Here is a 16852-nt window from a genome sequence, read left to right on the forward strand (position 1 = left end):
GATTAACTAAGGGGGGGCTAATAAAGGAGAAAAAAATGCAGTAAGAAATAGAGGAACATGAAGAAATATTCTTTGGTGAGTGAAGTATTCAATGCCTTAATATGGTGGTGGTTCCACAGATGTATACATATATAAACATTCACTGAATTATATACTTAAGATTTCTGCACACCACCATGTAACATGTATTGTATCTATAATAATAAAAGCATAATATGCTAATTAGACCAGATGACCTTCCAGACGAAGCCAGGGCTGCAAGGGAAGCCTGGGTCCTGGGTGCCAGAGTAAAGTCGGTTCCGGCAGCTGGGGAAAGGAAGGCCTACTCGTGCACGAATTTCATGCATCAGGCCTCTAGTATCCTAATATATAAAAAGCCAAGGGCCATCATGACCAAAATAACTGGACGGACGACCGAACAGCAGGATGCGTGGGGCGACCAGGCCAACAGGGCAGTTAGTGAGGGACGACCAAACAACTGAACAGCAGGCTACGTGGGGCGACCAGGCCGGCAGGAGGCAGTTGGGGGCAACCAGGCCAACGGGTGGGGTGGGGCAGTTAGGGGCAACCAGGCCGGCAGAGGGGTCAGTTGGGGTTGACCAGGCCAGCGGGGGGGGCAGTTGGGGGTGACATGGCAGGCGAGGAGGGGAGGCAATTGGGAGCAACCAGGCCGGCGAGGGGGGCAGTTAGGGGCAACCAGGCCAGCAGAGGGGGGAAGTTGGAGGGGACCAGGCTGGCATGGGGGGCAGTAAGGGGTAACCAGGCCGGCAGGGGGTGGGGCAGTTGGAGGCGACCAGGCCGGTAGGAAGGGTGGGCAGTTAGGGGTGATCAGGCCTGCAGGCAGAGGTGGTTTGGGGTGATCAGGCTGGCAGGGGGGGCAGTTAGGGGTGATCAGGCAGGCAGGCAGGTGAGCAGTTAGGAGCCAGTGATCCCAGATTGTGAAAGAGATATCCAATGGCCGGTTTAGGCCCGATCCCTGGGATCGGACATCTCCCGATAGGTCCCAGATTGGAGAGGGTGCAGGCTGGGCTGCACCGGGCATGCACTGGGCTTCTAGTATTATAATAAACAAACAGAAAAAGTCTATATATACCTTCCAGAGTAGAGAGACTAAGCTACAGAATCTTTCTAAATAGAATCCAATATATTTCTCAAAAATGTAATAATGGCTTACAGCTATTTTCTGAAAAATTTTCCATAATGCATACTAGGCACTCAATACTTATTATTAAATAAAGTATATGAATAACTATACTCTTATTTAATTTACTGTACTGGCTTTTGAAACAGTCCATGAAAATATTATATGTACATATAAAACAATTAAAAGATTGCTATTTTGTAGAATTTTAATAATATTCTTCTAAGAAAATATTTCTGGAACTAGAGGATAGATCAATTGGATCACAAGCAATAGAAGAAAGAAGAATCAACCTTTCTAAATGCATATGAGTCAGACACAATAAATAGGTACTTCACAAATATTCTTATTTGATTCTAAGCATCCTATGCAAGGCAGGTATATTCTCTCTTAACAAATGAAAAATCTGAAGCACAGAAAGTTACAGTAGCTTGATTAGAATCACAGAACTAGTAAGTCTTCAAAATAAACACTTAGAAATTCATCACTGGATAATTGTTGAAATCGTTCAAGAGAAGTAAATGTCATTATTAGTAACAGACTTATCTATGACAAATATGATACAAAACCTAACAGCTATATATGTCTAATGAAAATACAACAGGATAAAATAATAAACCAAGAAATATGGTAATCTTAATTGTACACAACTACAAATCTAATTGATAAAGTGTTTTCTAGTGCTTAACATGATATAGTTTAGGAAGAAACACATTTCAAAACAGAGTAAGAAAATCTTTAAAGATTGATCATATACTACAATGTTTGAATTTTCACACACTATGAAAATTGGCAAATTATCGTGTCTGTTTGCACTCAAGATGATCAGTTCCATTTTAACATCTGATTTTACTCAAAAAAATCTTGGTAAAGATTAAATTCTCCTTCAGGTCAGACACTGAAAATCAATCTAAGAGATGTCAAAGCTAAATGAGGCAGACTGGACAGAGATGTTTGCCTAAGACACACTAAAAAAAAACAGTAAAGGCAGTAATCAAAGCTAGTTTGTAAAACAGCCCCTTCTCTGACCAAGAGATCCCCCCTCTCACTTGCCCCTTCCTATTGCCAATCTCTGTAAGAACTAGAGATTTGCTCTCTGAAGAAAATGAGCCAGTAATATTATGGAATCAGGGACATAAGGTACAGTTGATTACTTTTTATTGTACATGGAAAATCTACAAAGTAAGAAAAGCCTACATATGAAGAGTTGAGACCTTTCAGTTCCCTTTCTCTCATTCAGCTCTACAAACTACAGGCATATAATTGAAGAATTTCTCGCTAGGGAAAAAAAATATTGAACTAACAAAATATTACTATAATAACTTCTTTGTTTATTGACAGGATGACAGGAAGTATGTGGAAAGAGAGGTATAAGAGATCTAAATTCTCATCCTCCAAAGTCAATACATAATATGAACAACAACAAAAAGAATAACCAAAGCAGACAAAACCAGAAATAATATAAGCATGTTTCTTAGACTTATGGTAATAAATATTAGAGATAAACTTAATGTGTTGAGTGTGGTTACTTCTAAGAAGTAACAGAGTGAGAGTCTGCTAGTTTTTGTTATAACACTTAACAGAACTGTTTGGTTTGTAAAATTGTATACATGAATAAACCAATAAATGTACAAACAAAAACTTGAGTGAATCTGAGTGACATCCACAAATAATAATATTTTAAAAGGAATTAACACATCAAATTTAAGTAGGGCTAAAGTACTACTTAATAAATAATCCTTGATAAAATAATCAAGTGTTGAAAATAAGAGGTCCTAACAGACCTTGCAAACACAACACAAACGTACATGGTCCTGGCTCTGCCATTAACTTGGCAAGTAACCTAATGACTAAATCTATTTTCTCATATGTGAAATAAAGTCAATGGAACAATAACCAGGAAAAAAATCCCCCAAATCCTATCTTCCTTTACAAATATGACTGTAGAATGAGTCCAAGTAAATTAAGTTTCATTTAGCCAAATCCATCATCCTTATACTCCTTTGGCTTCCCATCTCAATATGCATCCACCAGGTAAACCCCCTTTTATAATTCTATTTGTACTATTAATTTGGTTAACAAGTACTTCAACATGAAAAAAAGGAGAAGATTCAGCCTACTAAATATTCATCAACCCCAAGTTGTTCCACTGTTAATAACTGGAACAGGCTAGTTTCCCCCAGTTCTTCCTTGTGACACAGGCTACTGCTATTATTTTCATAACTAGAGGCCTGGTGCACAAAATTCGTGCACGGTGTGTGTGTGTGTGTGTGTGTGTGTGTGTGTGTCCCTAAGCCCAGCCTGCACCTTCTCCAATTTGGGACCCCTCGAGGGATGTCCGACTGCCCATTTAGGGCAGTCGGACATCCCTATCACAATCCAGGACTGATGGCTCCCAACTGCTCACCTGCCTGCCTGCCTGCCTGCCTGCCTGCCTGATTGCCCCTAACAGTTTCTGCCTGCCAGACTGATCACCCCCTAACCACTCTCCTGCCAGCCTAATTGATGCCTAACTGCTCCCCTGCAGGCCTGATTGCCCCTAACTGCCCTCCCTTGCAGGCCTGGTCGCCCCCAACTTCCCTCCCCTGCTGGCCTGGTCACCCCTAACTGCCCTCCCTTGTCGGCCTGGTTACCCCTAACTGCCCTCCCCTGCAGGCCTGGTCATCCTTAACTGCTCTCCCCTGCTGGCCTGGTCGCCCCCAACTGCCCTCCCCTGCAGGCCTGGTTGTTCCCAACTGCCCTCCCTTGCAGGGCTGTCTCCCCCAACTGCCCTCCTTTGCCAGCCTGGTCACCCCCAACTGCCCTCCCCTGCAGGCTTGGTCCCTCCCCCCCCCCGCAACATCCCTCTCCTATAGGCCTGGTCACCCCAACTGCCCTCCCCTGCAGGCTTGGTTCCCCCCCCCCTCCGTAACATCCCTCTCCTATAGGCCTGGTCACCCCAACTGCCCTCCCCTGCAGGCCTGGTCACCCCCAACTGCCCTCCCCTACAGGCCTGTCTCCCCCAACTGCCCTCCTCTGCCAGCCTGGTCAACCCCAACTGCCCTCCCTTTCAGGCCTGGTTCCCCACAACTGCCCTCCCCTGCAGGCCTGGTCGCTCCCAACTGCCCTCCCCTGCTGGCCTGATCGCCCCCAACTGCCCTCCTCTGCCGGCCATCTGTGTCCACATGGGGGCAGCCATCTTTGGCCATATGGGGGCGGCCATCTTGTGGGTTAGAGTGACAGTCAATTTGCATATTACTCTTTTATTAGGTAGGATGTTAAATTTTCGGGTGTGATAATGATACTGTGAGGCTCTTAGGATGCTGAAATACAGGCAAAATGAACCACTTTTAGAAAATAATGACAGAAAAAGAAAAGGAAAGTAAATGTACAACAAAATGTTAAGAACAGGTTAATCTAGGTAAAGGGTATATGGGTATTCATCATACTTTTTCATCTTTTCTTTTGGCTTCAAATTTTTTAAACAAAAAGCAGGAATGCACCCTTATATATATCAAGACATACACAAGAATATTCACCAGCAACATTACTGATAAGAGACAAAAGTGGAAACAATCCAAATAAACACCAACAGTAAATTTGACAAGTAAATGGTAATAAATCAATGGACAAGTAAATTACAGTATATTCATATAACAACAAGTACTACAATACAGCAATGAAAATGACCAACTACTGTTAACACACCACATGGGTGAAACTCACAAATAATGTTGAGCAAATTAAACTATACACAAATAAGATGAACAAATTATTTGTTGAATAAATATTCCAGATAAGACTCAGATAATATCAGGGCTATTATTTATCTCTGTTTAGCAAAGGTTTTATTCACAGGCAGTATAAGAAAGATTAAAATGAAAATGTATAAGTTATTTAGGAGAACAAATTCCTTTCAGGCACATTTATAAAAACTACCCATATACTATTGTTCTGCTCCACTAATTAATCATAATGCACTGCTGATTTGTCAACTTTTTTAAAGACAGTGTTTGAATCAGAACTTGTACTTGATAGTTACAAACCTGCACTACAAAACTGTTCTTCACTGAGTAAGAGTTTCAACCTCTACTATAATTAACCAATTTTAATTATAACCAGATATTATTTTTAAAAGAGAGCAACATAAAATACTTACACTAACTTTGAAAACTTGTACAGTGTTATCCAGAAGAAGAATGTTGCAATCCACCTCTGTATGCTGTCTGTCTCGGGCCAACTCTGATGCTCGTACATTGTAGGTTCTGCCAGCAGGCAAACGGAAACGTGAGGTCATTACTGTCCACACAAGGTCTAAGTTGGGGGAAAAAATAATCACTGAATAAAATAGTTCAAGATACAGAGTAGTTTATTTAAAACACAAATTTACTATGTGTTTTTCAATTACCACTTAGGTAAAAAGCAGTTATAAATTTTGAAATAACCAGATAAGAATTTGTAAGTATAAAAGAAGATACCATACATATAGTTCATTATCTAAACTAAAATTACAACCTACCTAAAAAAAAGCTTTATTTTTAACTGTTGCATTGAGAAAAACAGAAAAATTGTTCAGGGAATCATATTCCAATTCAAAACATATAAATTTAGTAGTCAAAAGAGGGAAGGAGAATTTGCTACTTCAGGAAGTTGAACATTACTCATTGATGCAAGCATTAAAAACACTGCAAAGTGGCAACAGGAGGGAAGATTATTTAACTCTGAAGGGCTCCATTCCTTTATTAAGCGTAAGGCTAGGAGGAAACATGGCGTTTTGGGTTTTTTTTTTTAATACAATGCCCTTCATTTTAACTATCCTCAAATTCAAACTAATTCTAATAGGATTACTCTTATTATTCTTAACACAAAAACAAAAACTTAAAGCTACAGATCTTTGGATCTCAACTTATAACCTAAGAGGGGAAAAAGTATATTTCCTACAGAAGAACAGGTATCACACCGATATAAGCAGCATTTGATATTACAAAACAATGAAGATGTATCTTCAAAGTTTGAAAGAAATTTACAGTAAACCCTCAATTTTATGGATCTTGATTTAACAGACTTTGGATTAAATGGACAAAATTTCCGGCTATATGTCATATGTGAAAATTAACACCCAATTAACCAAGCTTTGCTTATAAGTAAATTAACACGTTTTCTTGTTACTTTTAACAAATTTTAGCACATAGGCCTTATGTTGGAAAAAACACTAGTAATTTCAATGACATAAATAAATATCAGGTATCTACAATTATAGCTTACATATTTAAATTAAAGAGTCACCACTGGTAAACAATGTTCTGCGAATGATTACACCACATTTCCTGTGGTAATTGGTTCTGTTGTCCCATGGCATGACATTCTGCAGCAGTTTTAACACATGCCAGCTGGCTGATGTTCTCATATGTGCTAAGCCATACCCCAGCCATGTGCCCCAGTCCTGTGCATTTGTTTACTTGTGGTGACTGGTGAATGCACGTATTTACTAGACCTATTCAGTATAAATTTAAAATTACTGTAATACATATAGAAAACGCTTCTATGAAATTAAACTTTTCATACATAATTTTAATTACACAAACATGTCTACATAAGCAAAAACAGGTAAACTAATTTGTCAATTTTTTAACCTACACATTTGGAAAACCTACTTAATTATATAACAGACACCCACTTGCCTGAATTAGTCTATTATATTGAGTCTTTACTGTATTTGAAACACAGAAGTATATACCCCCAAAATTAGAATTCGTATTGTGGGCCCTCGGAAAGAAGACATCTACTAAGAAGGGCTCCTGGTGGTTAACTGGGCTCAAACTTAAAAACAACAAAGACAAAAACAGAGCTCAGAGCCCAGCAGCCATTTCTACACAGGAACGACTCACACAAACTGCACTTCAGGGAGAAGCTTGCACTAAACTCCCTGCCTCTGTACTGAACTGCTTGCCTGCAGTGTGTTTCTGCCACCTAAGCCAACCCTTACAAAGGGGTTCCTGGAATCCTATTTACCCAACAGGACTGAGCCTTTCCACATCCAATTAAACCTGCACAGCTCCAACCATCCAGAGTAGCTCTATTCTGACCATTCAGGACAATGTCTTTTGGACCAATCAAACTTTGAAGATTTGGAAACCTGTTGTGAAAGAGGAACATACCAACCAATCAGGGAGCAGGTCCACATAAGCCAGCTCTCCTCTGGCTCTGGAAGCACATTTTCCCTTTCCACCAAAGACTGCGGTTCCCCAGCTGAGCTGAAACACCAGAGATGTCTCACCGGAACAGAGCAGAGCACACCAATGCAAGCCAAAGCAGACAGGCAGGAAGCAGAGCGGATCAGTGAGGAGCAGAGTTGAGCTATCTAGCCAGAGAGAGGCCTGGCCCCAGGGATGGCTAGTCCTAGGGCTGCTTCACAGCCATGCTGTATCACAACTGAGCTGTTCCAGTAATGCTGCTGTCATAGCCATGCTGTATAAAAATTGAACTTCTTCAGCACATTCCAAATTGGGGGTTCCTTTTGGCGTTGAAATGGAGTCAACGACCATTGTTTGACAATGTGAAAGAATAAAGCTAAAGACATTTTCCAACATTCAAGGATTCAAAGTTTAAAATCCATAAGCTGGAGAGACAGGCACATATGAAGAGTCACAACTTACCAGAGTAGAGACACACAAGCAGAAACTGCCATAGGAGCCAATGCATGAGTAGTAGGAAAGCCTGAACTGTAACTGATGAATTGCTGGAGACTCAATGTGGACAATTCTTAACAGTTGGGCTGGCTGGAGTGGCTCAGTTGATTGAGCATCATCCTGTGTACCGAAAGGTTGCCGGTTAGATTCCCGGTCAGGACACATACCTGGGTTGTGGGTTTCATCCAGTTTGGGAGCATATGAAAGGCAACCCATCAATGTTTCTCCCTCTCCCTTCCTCTCTTTAAAGCATGTCCTCAGGTGAGGATTAAAAATAATAATAAAATAAATAAAAACTCCAGGGGGACCCAGTTATTGGAAGGCTCCCATAATATTGTGAGATTTACCTCCAGGAACTCAACCAGATTCCCATAGAAAATATTAGAGAGAAACACTCTTGGGCTTCCCACAGGTTGGTGAGATGGGGTGACCAATATGAAATTACAAACCAGAGCATTCGGTCCTTCTTAACAAGAGCTACACTCAAAAGAAACTAGTTAATCAGAGCCTAAGGGACCTGGGGCAAAGAAAATAACCAACCCCAGCCTACTCTAGCCATGCTGTCCCACCTGGGGGAGAGAAAAAAATGAAAAACACTTGTGAAGTTCACAGTCCAGAGGCATAAGTTCACTAAAATACTAGGAGCAAAATGTAGGACTAAAGCAGGGGTGGGGAACTTTATTCCTACCAAGAGCCATTTGGATATTTATAACATCACTCATGGGCCATACAAAATTATCAACTTAAAAATCAGCCTGCTGTATTTGGTCAAACATTTAATTAACTCACCCCTAATGCCTTGGCAGGGCCAGACCAAATGATTTCTCAGGCCCTGCGGGCTGGACATTCCCTGCCCTGGGGAAAGAATGTTTCCCCTACCCCAGTGGTTGGCAAACTCATTAGTCAACAGAGCGGCAAACCGCGGCTGTGGCTCGCGAGCCGCAGTTTGCCGACCACTGCCCTACCCCAACCTTACTACCACATTACTAAGGCCCTATTAATGGCAGTTCCTTTTAGCAAAATATCATATCTACCTATCAAGAAAAATTTATAAGGCATACCAAAAGGTAAAAAACACACTGTGTAGAGACAGTGCAAGCATCAGTACCAGACATGGAAAGTTGGAATTATTAGACATGGAATTTAAAACAACTATAATTAATATGCTAAGGGCTCTAATGGATAAGGTAGACAGCAAGAACAGATGAATATTGTAAGCAGAGAGATAGAAACCCTAAGAATGAACCAAAAAGAAATGTTAGAAGGAAAAAAAAACCCAGATATAAATAATGCCTTTGATAGGCTTATTAGTACATGAGACACAGCAAAGTAAAGAATCTCTGAGCTAGAAAATATATCAATAGAACACTTAAAAAATGAAAATCAAAGAAAACAAAGAATGGAAAAAACACACAGAAGAATATCCAAGGACTATGGGACAACTACAAAAGGTATAACATACATGTAATGGGAATATCGGAAGAAGAGGGGAAAAAAAAACCACAGAAATAAACCAATAATGACTGAGAATTTCTACCTTATTTCTTTTTTACAATTTCCCCAAATTAATGCTGGACATCAAACCACAGATCGAGGAATCTCAGAGAATACCAAGAAGGAAAAATACAAAACAAAATAAAAACAAAACAAACAACCCACCCTATACATCTATGCATATAATTTTTAAACTACAGAAAATCAAAGACTAAAAAAAAAAAATCCTGAAAGAAGCCAGAAGAAAAGAATCACCTTACCTACAGAAAACAAATAATAGTATCTAACTTCTTAACCATGCAAGCAAGAAGAGAGTGGAATAAAACATTTAAAATGTTGAGGGGAGGAAAATACCTACCAACCTAGAATTCTGTATCCTGAAAAATTACCTTTCAAAGGAGAAATAAAGACTTTCTCAGACAAAAAGAGAAAGACAATCTGTTTCCAGTGGACTTGCCTTGCAAGGTATTTTTAAAGTTCATTAGAGAGAAGGAAAACAATACAGGTCTAAACTCACATCTACATAAAGAAAGAACACAAAGAAGGAATAAATCAAAATAGATTTAAAACTTGATGTTTCTATCTCTCCCTCTTCCTCTCCCTTCCTCTCTGAAATCAATAAAAATGTATTTTTTTAGCCGAAACCGATTTGGCTCAGTGGATAGAGCGTTAGCCTGCGGACTCAAGGGTCCCAGGTTCGATTCCGGTCAAGGGCATGTACCTTGGTTGCAGGCACATCCCCAGTAGGGGGTGTGCAAGAGGCAGCTGATCGATGTTTCTCTCTCATCGATGTTTCTCTCTCATCGATGTTTCTCTCTTTATCCCTCTCTCTTTCTCTCTGTAAAAAAATCAATAAAATATATATTTTTTTAAAAATGTATTTTTTTAAAAGAGAGAGACTACCCTTGGTGGCCCTGACTTAATCAGGTGAAAGCCCTTAAAAGAAAGACTGGAACCTTCCTGAAGTGAAGGAAATTCTGATGCGGGCTTTAAAGACATGATCTGCCATTTTGTGAAAGGGCCTATGACAGAGCCATGCGGCAAGGAAGTGCAGGAACTGTCTAACAGCTGACAGCCAGCAAATACCTGAAGACCTCAGACCCAGTTTATTTTAATTGTCAACAATAACATGTTTTGGAAGAGAACCTCAAGCTCTTGCAGTCCAGTCAACATGTAGTTTTTAACTTTATGAGAACTAAAACAAAGCTGTACCCATACTACTGACCCACAGATACTGGAAGAAAACAAATGTGCTGTTTTATTCTGCTAAATTAGTAGTAATTTATTGCACAACAAGAGGCCTGGTACATGAATTCGTGCACGGGTGGCGTCCCTCGGCCTGGCCGGTGATCGACGCCAGCCAGCCGGGGTAAAGGACCATGGGAGGTTGGCTGTGGGAGCACACTGACCACCAGGGGGCAGCTCCTGCATTGAGCGTCTGCCTCCTGGTGGTCAGTGCACGTCATAGCTATCAGCCAGTCATCCAGTTATCTGGTCATAACAGTCACTTAGGTTTTTATATATAAAACTAGAGGCCCGGTGCACGAAATTTGTGCACTGGGGGGAGGGGGGAGTGTGGGGGGGTGCCCCTCAGCCCAATCTGCACCCTCTTCAATCTGGGACCCCTCAGGGGATGTCCAACTTCCAGCAGTCGGACATCCCTCTCACAATCCGGAACCGCTGGCTCCTAACCACTCACCTGCCTGCCTGCCTGATTGTCCCTAACCCCACTGCCTGCCTGCCTGCTCGCCCCTACCTTGATCTCCTGCCAGCCTGATTGCCCCTACCTTGCCCTCCCCTATCAGCCTGATCACCCCAAACTGCCTGTGCCTTGGCCCCCAGTCTGGCCTCCCTCTGGAGGCACCACCCCAATAACCCCAATGCTGCTGCCACTGCAGCTGGTTATGGCTGCCTGAGCCTTGGCCTTTGTAGCCACTGCGGCTTTGTCTGGAAAGATGTCCGGAAGACAACCACTCTAATTAGCATACTACCCTTTTATTAGTATAGATTTGGGGACCATTACAACCACGCAGAACTTGAAGAAAACACATGGCCCTGGTCAGTTTGGCTTAATGGAGAGAGCATCGGCCTGTGGACTGAAGAGTCCAGGTTTGATTCTGATCAGGGGCACACATGCCTGGGTTTCGGGCTCAATCCCCAGTAGGGGGCCTGTGGGCGGCAGCTGATCAGTGATTCTTTTTTTTTTTTTTTTAATATATTTTATTGATTTTTCACAGAGAGGAAGGGAGAGGGATAGAGAGCTAGAAACATCGATGAGAGAGAAACATTGACCAGCTGCTTCCTGCACACCCCCCACCGGTGTGTACATGCCCTTAACTGGAATCGAACCTGGGACCTTCCAGTCCGCAGACCCACGCTCTATCCACTGAGCCAAACTGGTTTCGGCTGATCAGTGATTCTTATCATTGATGTTTCTATCTCTCTCTCCCTCTCCCTTTCTGAAATTTTAAAAATGTATATTTTTTAAAGAAAACACATGATCTTCACTTTGGGCTTTGTCATCTTACAATATCCTTTGTGCAGTGTTTTAACTTCCCTCAGCTTTCCTTTACCCACCTTTAAAGTGCAATCTATTTTGGGGAAGATGATCAGGAAAGTGATTCCAGTGGGTAGAAGTTTTTTTTGGAGGGGATAGGTCATGAAGATATTTAAAAATTGAGCATGGTGATGGTTGTACCACTCTGAATTTACTTTAAAAAACCAGTTCATTGTACACTTTAGGTGACATGTACAGTATATGGGTTATATCTCAACAAAGCTGTTCTTTTATTTCTTTTTAAATAAATACCAGTCTTATAATCAATTGCAGATGTTTTCAGAGGCCCCTCAAGATTTGCTTACCGCGTCCCAAATCACGGCTGTGATTCCCAGTTGCCTCCAGTCCTGGTGGATCTGGATGGTGTGGTTTGCAAAGGAGAAGGTGGCAAGAGGCTTATGGAATTTCAGCAACCCCATTCCCCCGGTCTCCTCATAGGGCACCAGGGCCATTCCCACTGTGCCAGCTCTGCTCCCTTTAACCTGTTGGGCAAAAGAATCCTGCGTGCTCTGGCCAGAAAGTGCATTCTTTCTTAGGTGGCCCGAATGCTTTTTTTAAGGTCGTTTTATGGATTCAAAAGAATAAACAGAGATGTGGAAAGCTTTTGTCAAAATCCTTTGACATGGTTCTTCCAGTCTCATGGGAAATGAGATGTGGCTCTGAATTCATCCCAAAGTGTGTCTTTGGGCAAAAGCACCCAGAACGGCACAACTCCTGTAGAATGCCCCACACACTTTGCTGTCAGGACTCAGGGGGGCTTGAGGGTGAGCGAGGCGGCAGTGCCAGCACAGGACCTGGGAGAAGGTAGCGCTTTCTACACTGCCCAGGCCACGTGGACTACAGCAGTACCCGCCCAGGTGGGCAGGGTGTTTCTGCTGTTTTGTTTTGGTCTGGCCTCCACCCCATCAGCCACGGACCTGTGCCTGCACTGAGACTGAATGGTTTGATGGCCCTACTTTTTGGTGGACAGTGGATGCAGTCCCAGAGACTGGCAGTTAGACTCTGGCGGCTTCTGAGTCCCTTGCGGGGAGAGCCCGGCCCTAGGTCAAGAACAGACTCAGGCGTCCTTGGCCAGGAGGCCTCCTTGGGCTAGGGGCCGCCACAGTTTGAAGGCTGGTCATGACCCCAATCCTGGCAGGGGTCTCCTCTGGGGTGCTGGCAGGCCTGGGCTAATGGCCGCCCTGGTTTAGAGACTGGTCACGCCCCCGATCCTGGCGGGGGTCTCCTCTGGGGCGCTGGCAGGCCTGGGCTCTGGCGCCGCAAAGGGAGAGGTTCCTGAACCTGCTTCCCACGCACCTAGGCTAGGATACATCTTGTAGGAGGCGGCTTCAATGCCGGGGGTCGGTGACCAGGTCCTCCGGAGCCTCGCTTTCTGGACTGCAGTCCCACGTCTCCCAGTGCCCCAGCCTCGGATGCGCCCCCGCAGTTGCCCCCACCACCAGCCACCTCAGTGCAGGCCACAGCAGCTGAAGCCAGCCTCTTGGAAGCCAGGCCACCACACCCACCACCCCTAGTAGCTCTCTGCTGCTCGCTCTCTGTGCCCTGTCCACTGGGGTGGGGGAGTGCTCCCAGCCCAGAGGCCCTCCCTCCCTCCGCAGCCTGGCTTGGGAAGCTGGCCTCGTGCTGGGGCTACGATGCCAGCGTCCCCACTCGGCCACTATGGGTGCGACGCGGACCCCACGGAGGCCAACCTGGAGAACTCGGACCCGAGCTCTGCATCCAGCTGCTGCAGATGCCCTTGGTGGTCAACTACCACCCGCTCCTTCCGCCGGCCCCATTGATCCCTCTCAGCACCAGCCATTTAGGCCAGGGTGGCGATCGCCTGAGGACCCCCGCCTCGGGAGCGCCCGGCTGGGCCCGGCCACGCCCCCCCAGGGTGGCGATCGGCCCCGGGGACCCCCGGGGAGCTCCCGGCTCGGCCCGGCCAAGTTTGTATGAAAAGAAACTCGTTTTTTATTCTACTGTCGCGCTTTGTAAAATCTGGGGTATTTAAAAAATTAAATCCCGAGTAGAATAAAGGAATCGAGAAAAAAGCAAGCGAGTGCAAAGGGTTAATGTTGTGGTTCATAATCTGTTGACTACATAACTAGATTCAATTCAACTTAACATAATGAATATTTTGGCCATTTTTCTTCATGTTAATATGCCTGATTTCTTATACAGATAGCAACTAGTTTGAGGTTACACAGGCAAAAGTGATCAAATAGCATGTGAATCCAGATCTGTCTAATCTCAAAGGCAATACATTATTGCCATAACAATGTAATGAAATTTCTACTTTCTCATGCTAAAAATATTCTTTTGATTGTTCTTTTCAAAGCCAACTATAAAAGCACCTAAATTAACTGAAGAAAGATATTGAAAAAGAATCATCACTATTTGTGAGTTTTACAAATCTTTAATCTGATCCTTTGCACTCTCCATTTCATCAATTTCCACCAGATTGGAGAGGGTGCAGACTGGGCTGAGGGACACACACACTCCCGTGCATGAATTTCGTGTACCAGGCCTCTAGTTCTATAATATAAAACAATACATCATCTGTATATTGCATTGTGTGATCACCACCCAAAGACTAGTCTCACTCTGTAACCATGTAGCATTTGACCCCCCTTACCCTCTTCATCCTTCCCCCACTGCCTTCCCCTCTGAAAACCACCATAGCATTATCTATATCTATGAGTTTGTTGATAACAAATTTTTTGGTTGAGTTAAATTCAAATGGCCACATTTGGCTAGTGGTTGACCTATTGCGCAATGCAAAATCACATGATCTCTAAATTCGCTTCTAGCTCTAAATTCAATAATTTCTAATTTCCAACATTTACAAATTTTTCCTTTCTCCCTAAAATAGGATACACAAATGAACAGTAAGTCAAATAAATAACACAACCACCGAGGAAAAAAATGATCCTACTAACTGTTGAACACAATATTCTTGTCTAGGTTTGACAAACATTTTCTGTAAGTGGCCAGACAAAAAGTATTTTAGGTGTTGTAGGCCATACAATCTCTGTCAGAACTGCTCCATTCTACCTTTTAGCATGAAAGCAGCCATAAGCAGTATGTCAATAAATGAGCACTGCTGTATTCCAATAAAACTGTGGATACTGATGTTCAAATTTCATATAATTTTCATAATTTTGTAATGAAATATTTTTAAAAAGTAAAAATATAAAAATCAGTCTTAGGTTTATGGACCATACAAAAACAGGTGGCAGGTCAGAATTGACCAGAAGACCAGTTTGCTGACACATGCCCATGAGTATAGAACCACCACAGGATTTATTCTCAGAATAAATAAATAAACAAATAAACTATAATTTTTACTTAGTAAGTTTGTTGTTGGTAGTGCTCTTGATGCAGCATTCTGAAACTATTTTGCATATACTATATAATTGAATAAATATCTATACTAATAAAAGGGTAATATATTAATTAGACCAGGAGACCTTCTGGGAGACCTTCCAGACGTCCTTTCAGACAAAGCCATGGTGGCAGGGCTGAGGCAGAGGTGGTTAGGGGCGATCAGGCGAGGAGGGGAGGGCAGTTGGGGGTGATCAGGCGAGGAGGGGAGGGCAGTTGGGGGTGATAAGGACAGCGGGGGGGAGGGCAGTTGGGGGCGAGCAGGCCAGTGGGGGGGAAGTTGGGGGCAAGCAGGCCGGCAGTGGGAGGCAGTTGGGGGCAATCAGGCTGGCAGAGGGGGCTGTTGGGGGTGAACAGGCTAGCAGGGGGGCCAGTTGAGGGCAAGCAGGTCAGCAGGGGGAGCAGTTGGGGGTGAGCAGGCCGGCAGTGGGGGACAGTTGGGGGCAATCAGGCTGGCAGAGGGGGCTGTTGGGGGTGAACAGGCTAGCAGGGGGGCCAGTTGAGGGCAAGCAGGCCAGCAGGGGGAGCAGTTGGGGGTGAGCAGGCCGGCAGTGGGGGACAGTTGGGGTCAAGCAGGCCAGCAGTGGGTACTTTTGGGGGTGACCAGGCTGACGGGGCCAGTTGGGGGTGATCAGGCCAGCGGGGAGGGGGGGGGGCAGTTGGGGGTGATCAGGCCAGCGGGGGGGAGGGGGCAGTTGGGGGTGAGCAGGCTGGCAAGGGGGAAGTTGGGGGTGAGCAGGCCAGCAGGAAGAGTGGTTAGGGGCGATCAGGCAGGCAGGCAGGTGAGTGGTTAGGAGCCAGCGGTCCCAGATTGCAAGGGGGATGTCCGACTGATGGTTTAGGGATTAGGCCTAAACCGTCAGTCCGACATCCCCTGAGGGGTCCCAGATTGAAGATGGTGCAGGCCGGGCTGAGAGACCCCCACACCCCATGCACGAATTTCATGCACCAAGCCACTGGTATATGAAAAAATATATAAATATATTAACCCTTTGCACTTGCTTGGTTTTTTCTCGATTCCTTTATTCTACTCAGGATTTAATTTTTTAAATACCCCAGATTTTACAAAGCGCGACAGTAGAATAAAAAACTGGAGTTTCTTTTCATACAAACTTAATTATTTAATGTAAGAAAAGCCCAAATAAAGGAGGAGGGATGGAGGGAAGGAAGGGATGGGCTACCGATGCTAACCGTGTCGAGTCACACTCGACATCCGAGTGCAAAAGGTTAATGTTGTTGGCAACCAGGAGTCTCAATATAGAAGAAAAAACAAGATCAGATATTGGCATGGAAAAAACTAACATTAAATTGAAATTAGAGATATTGATATACAAGTAATCTTTTAAAAAATATATCTGCTATCTCTGTATACTATTAGAACCTAGAAGCAAAAATACTCCAAAACAATGAATAAACCTAATGCCCTTTATATTGTTCTATTCTAAAAGGAATCAAAACTCCTTTGGAGAAATGGCTGATTTCAGATCTGGCACAAGGAAAAATACAACATCAGGCTGAATATCTTATGCCAGTAAATAAAGAAGTCCTCCAAATCTGATGAGAACAGGTCAAAAAACACGAGAAACAGTTTAAAAGGGCTTAAACCAGCCAACTGAGACAGTTTAT

The 16852-nt window shown here is 43.6% G+C and overlaps 1 protein-coding gene across 1 annotated transcript in view; it reads right to left on the reverse strand.

Annotated features, from left to right (window-relative positions):
- PTPN4 (protein tyrosine phosphatase non-receptor type 4) overlaps nucleotides 1-16852 on the reverse strand; it is a 246720-nt gene that overhangs the window by 194079 nt on the left and 35789 nt on the right. The window contains exon 3 of the mRNA XM_054723364.1: nucleotides 5280-5434. Within this exon, the coding sequence (XP_054579339.1) occupies nucleotides 5280-5417 (138 nt within the window). The 5' untranslated portion in view covers nucleotides 5418-5434. The remainder of the gene's footprint in view (nucleotides 1-5279; nucleotides 5435-16852) is intronic.

This window comes from Eptesicus fuscus, chromosome 11 (genome assembly GCF_027574615.1).
Source record: "Eptesicus fuscus isolate TK198812 chromosome 11, DD_ASM_mEF_20220401, whole genome shotgun sequence".
Taxonomy (NCBI): Eukaryota; Metazoa; Chordata; class Mammalia; order Chiroptera; family Vespertilionidae; genus Eptesicus; species Eptesicus fuscus.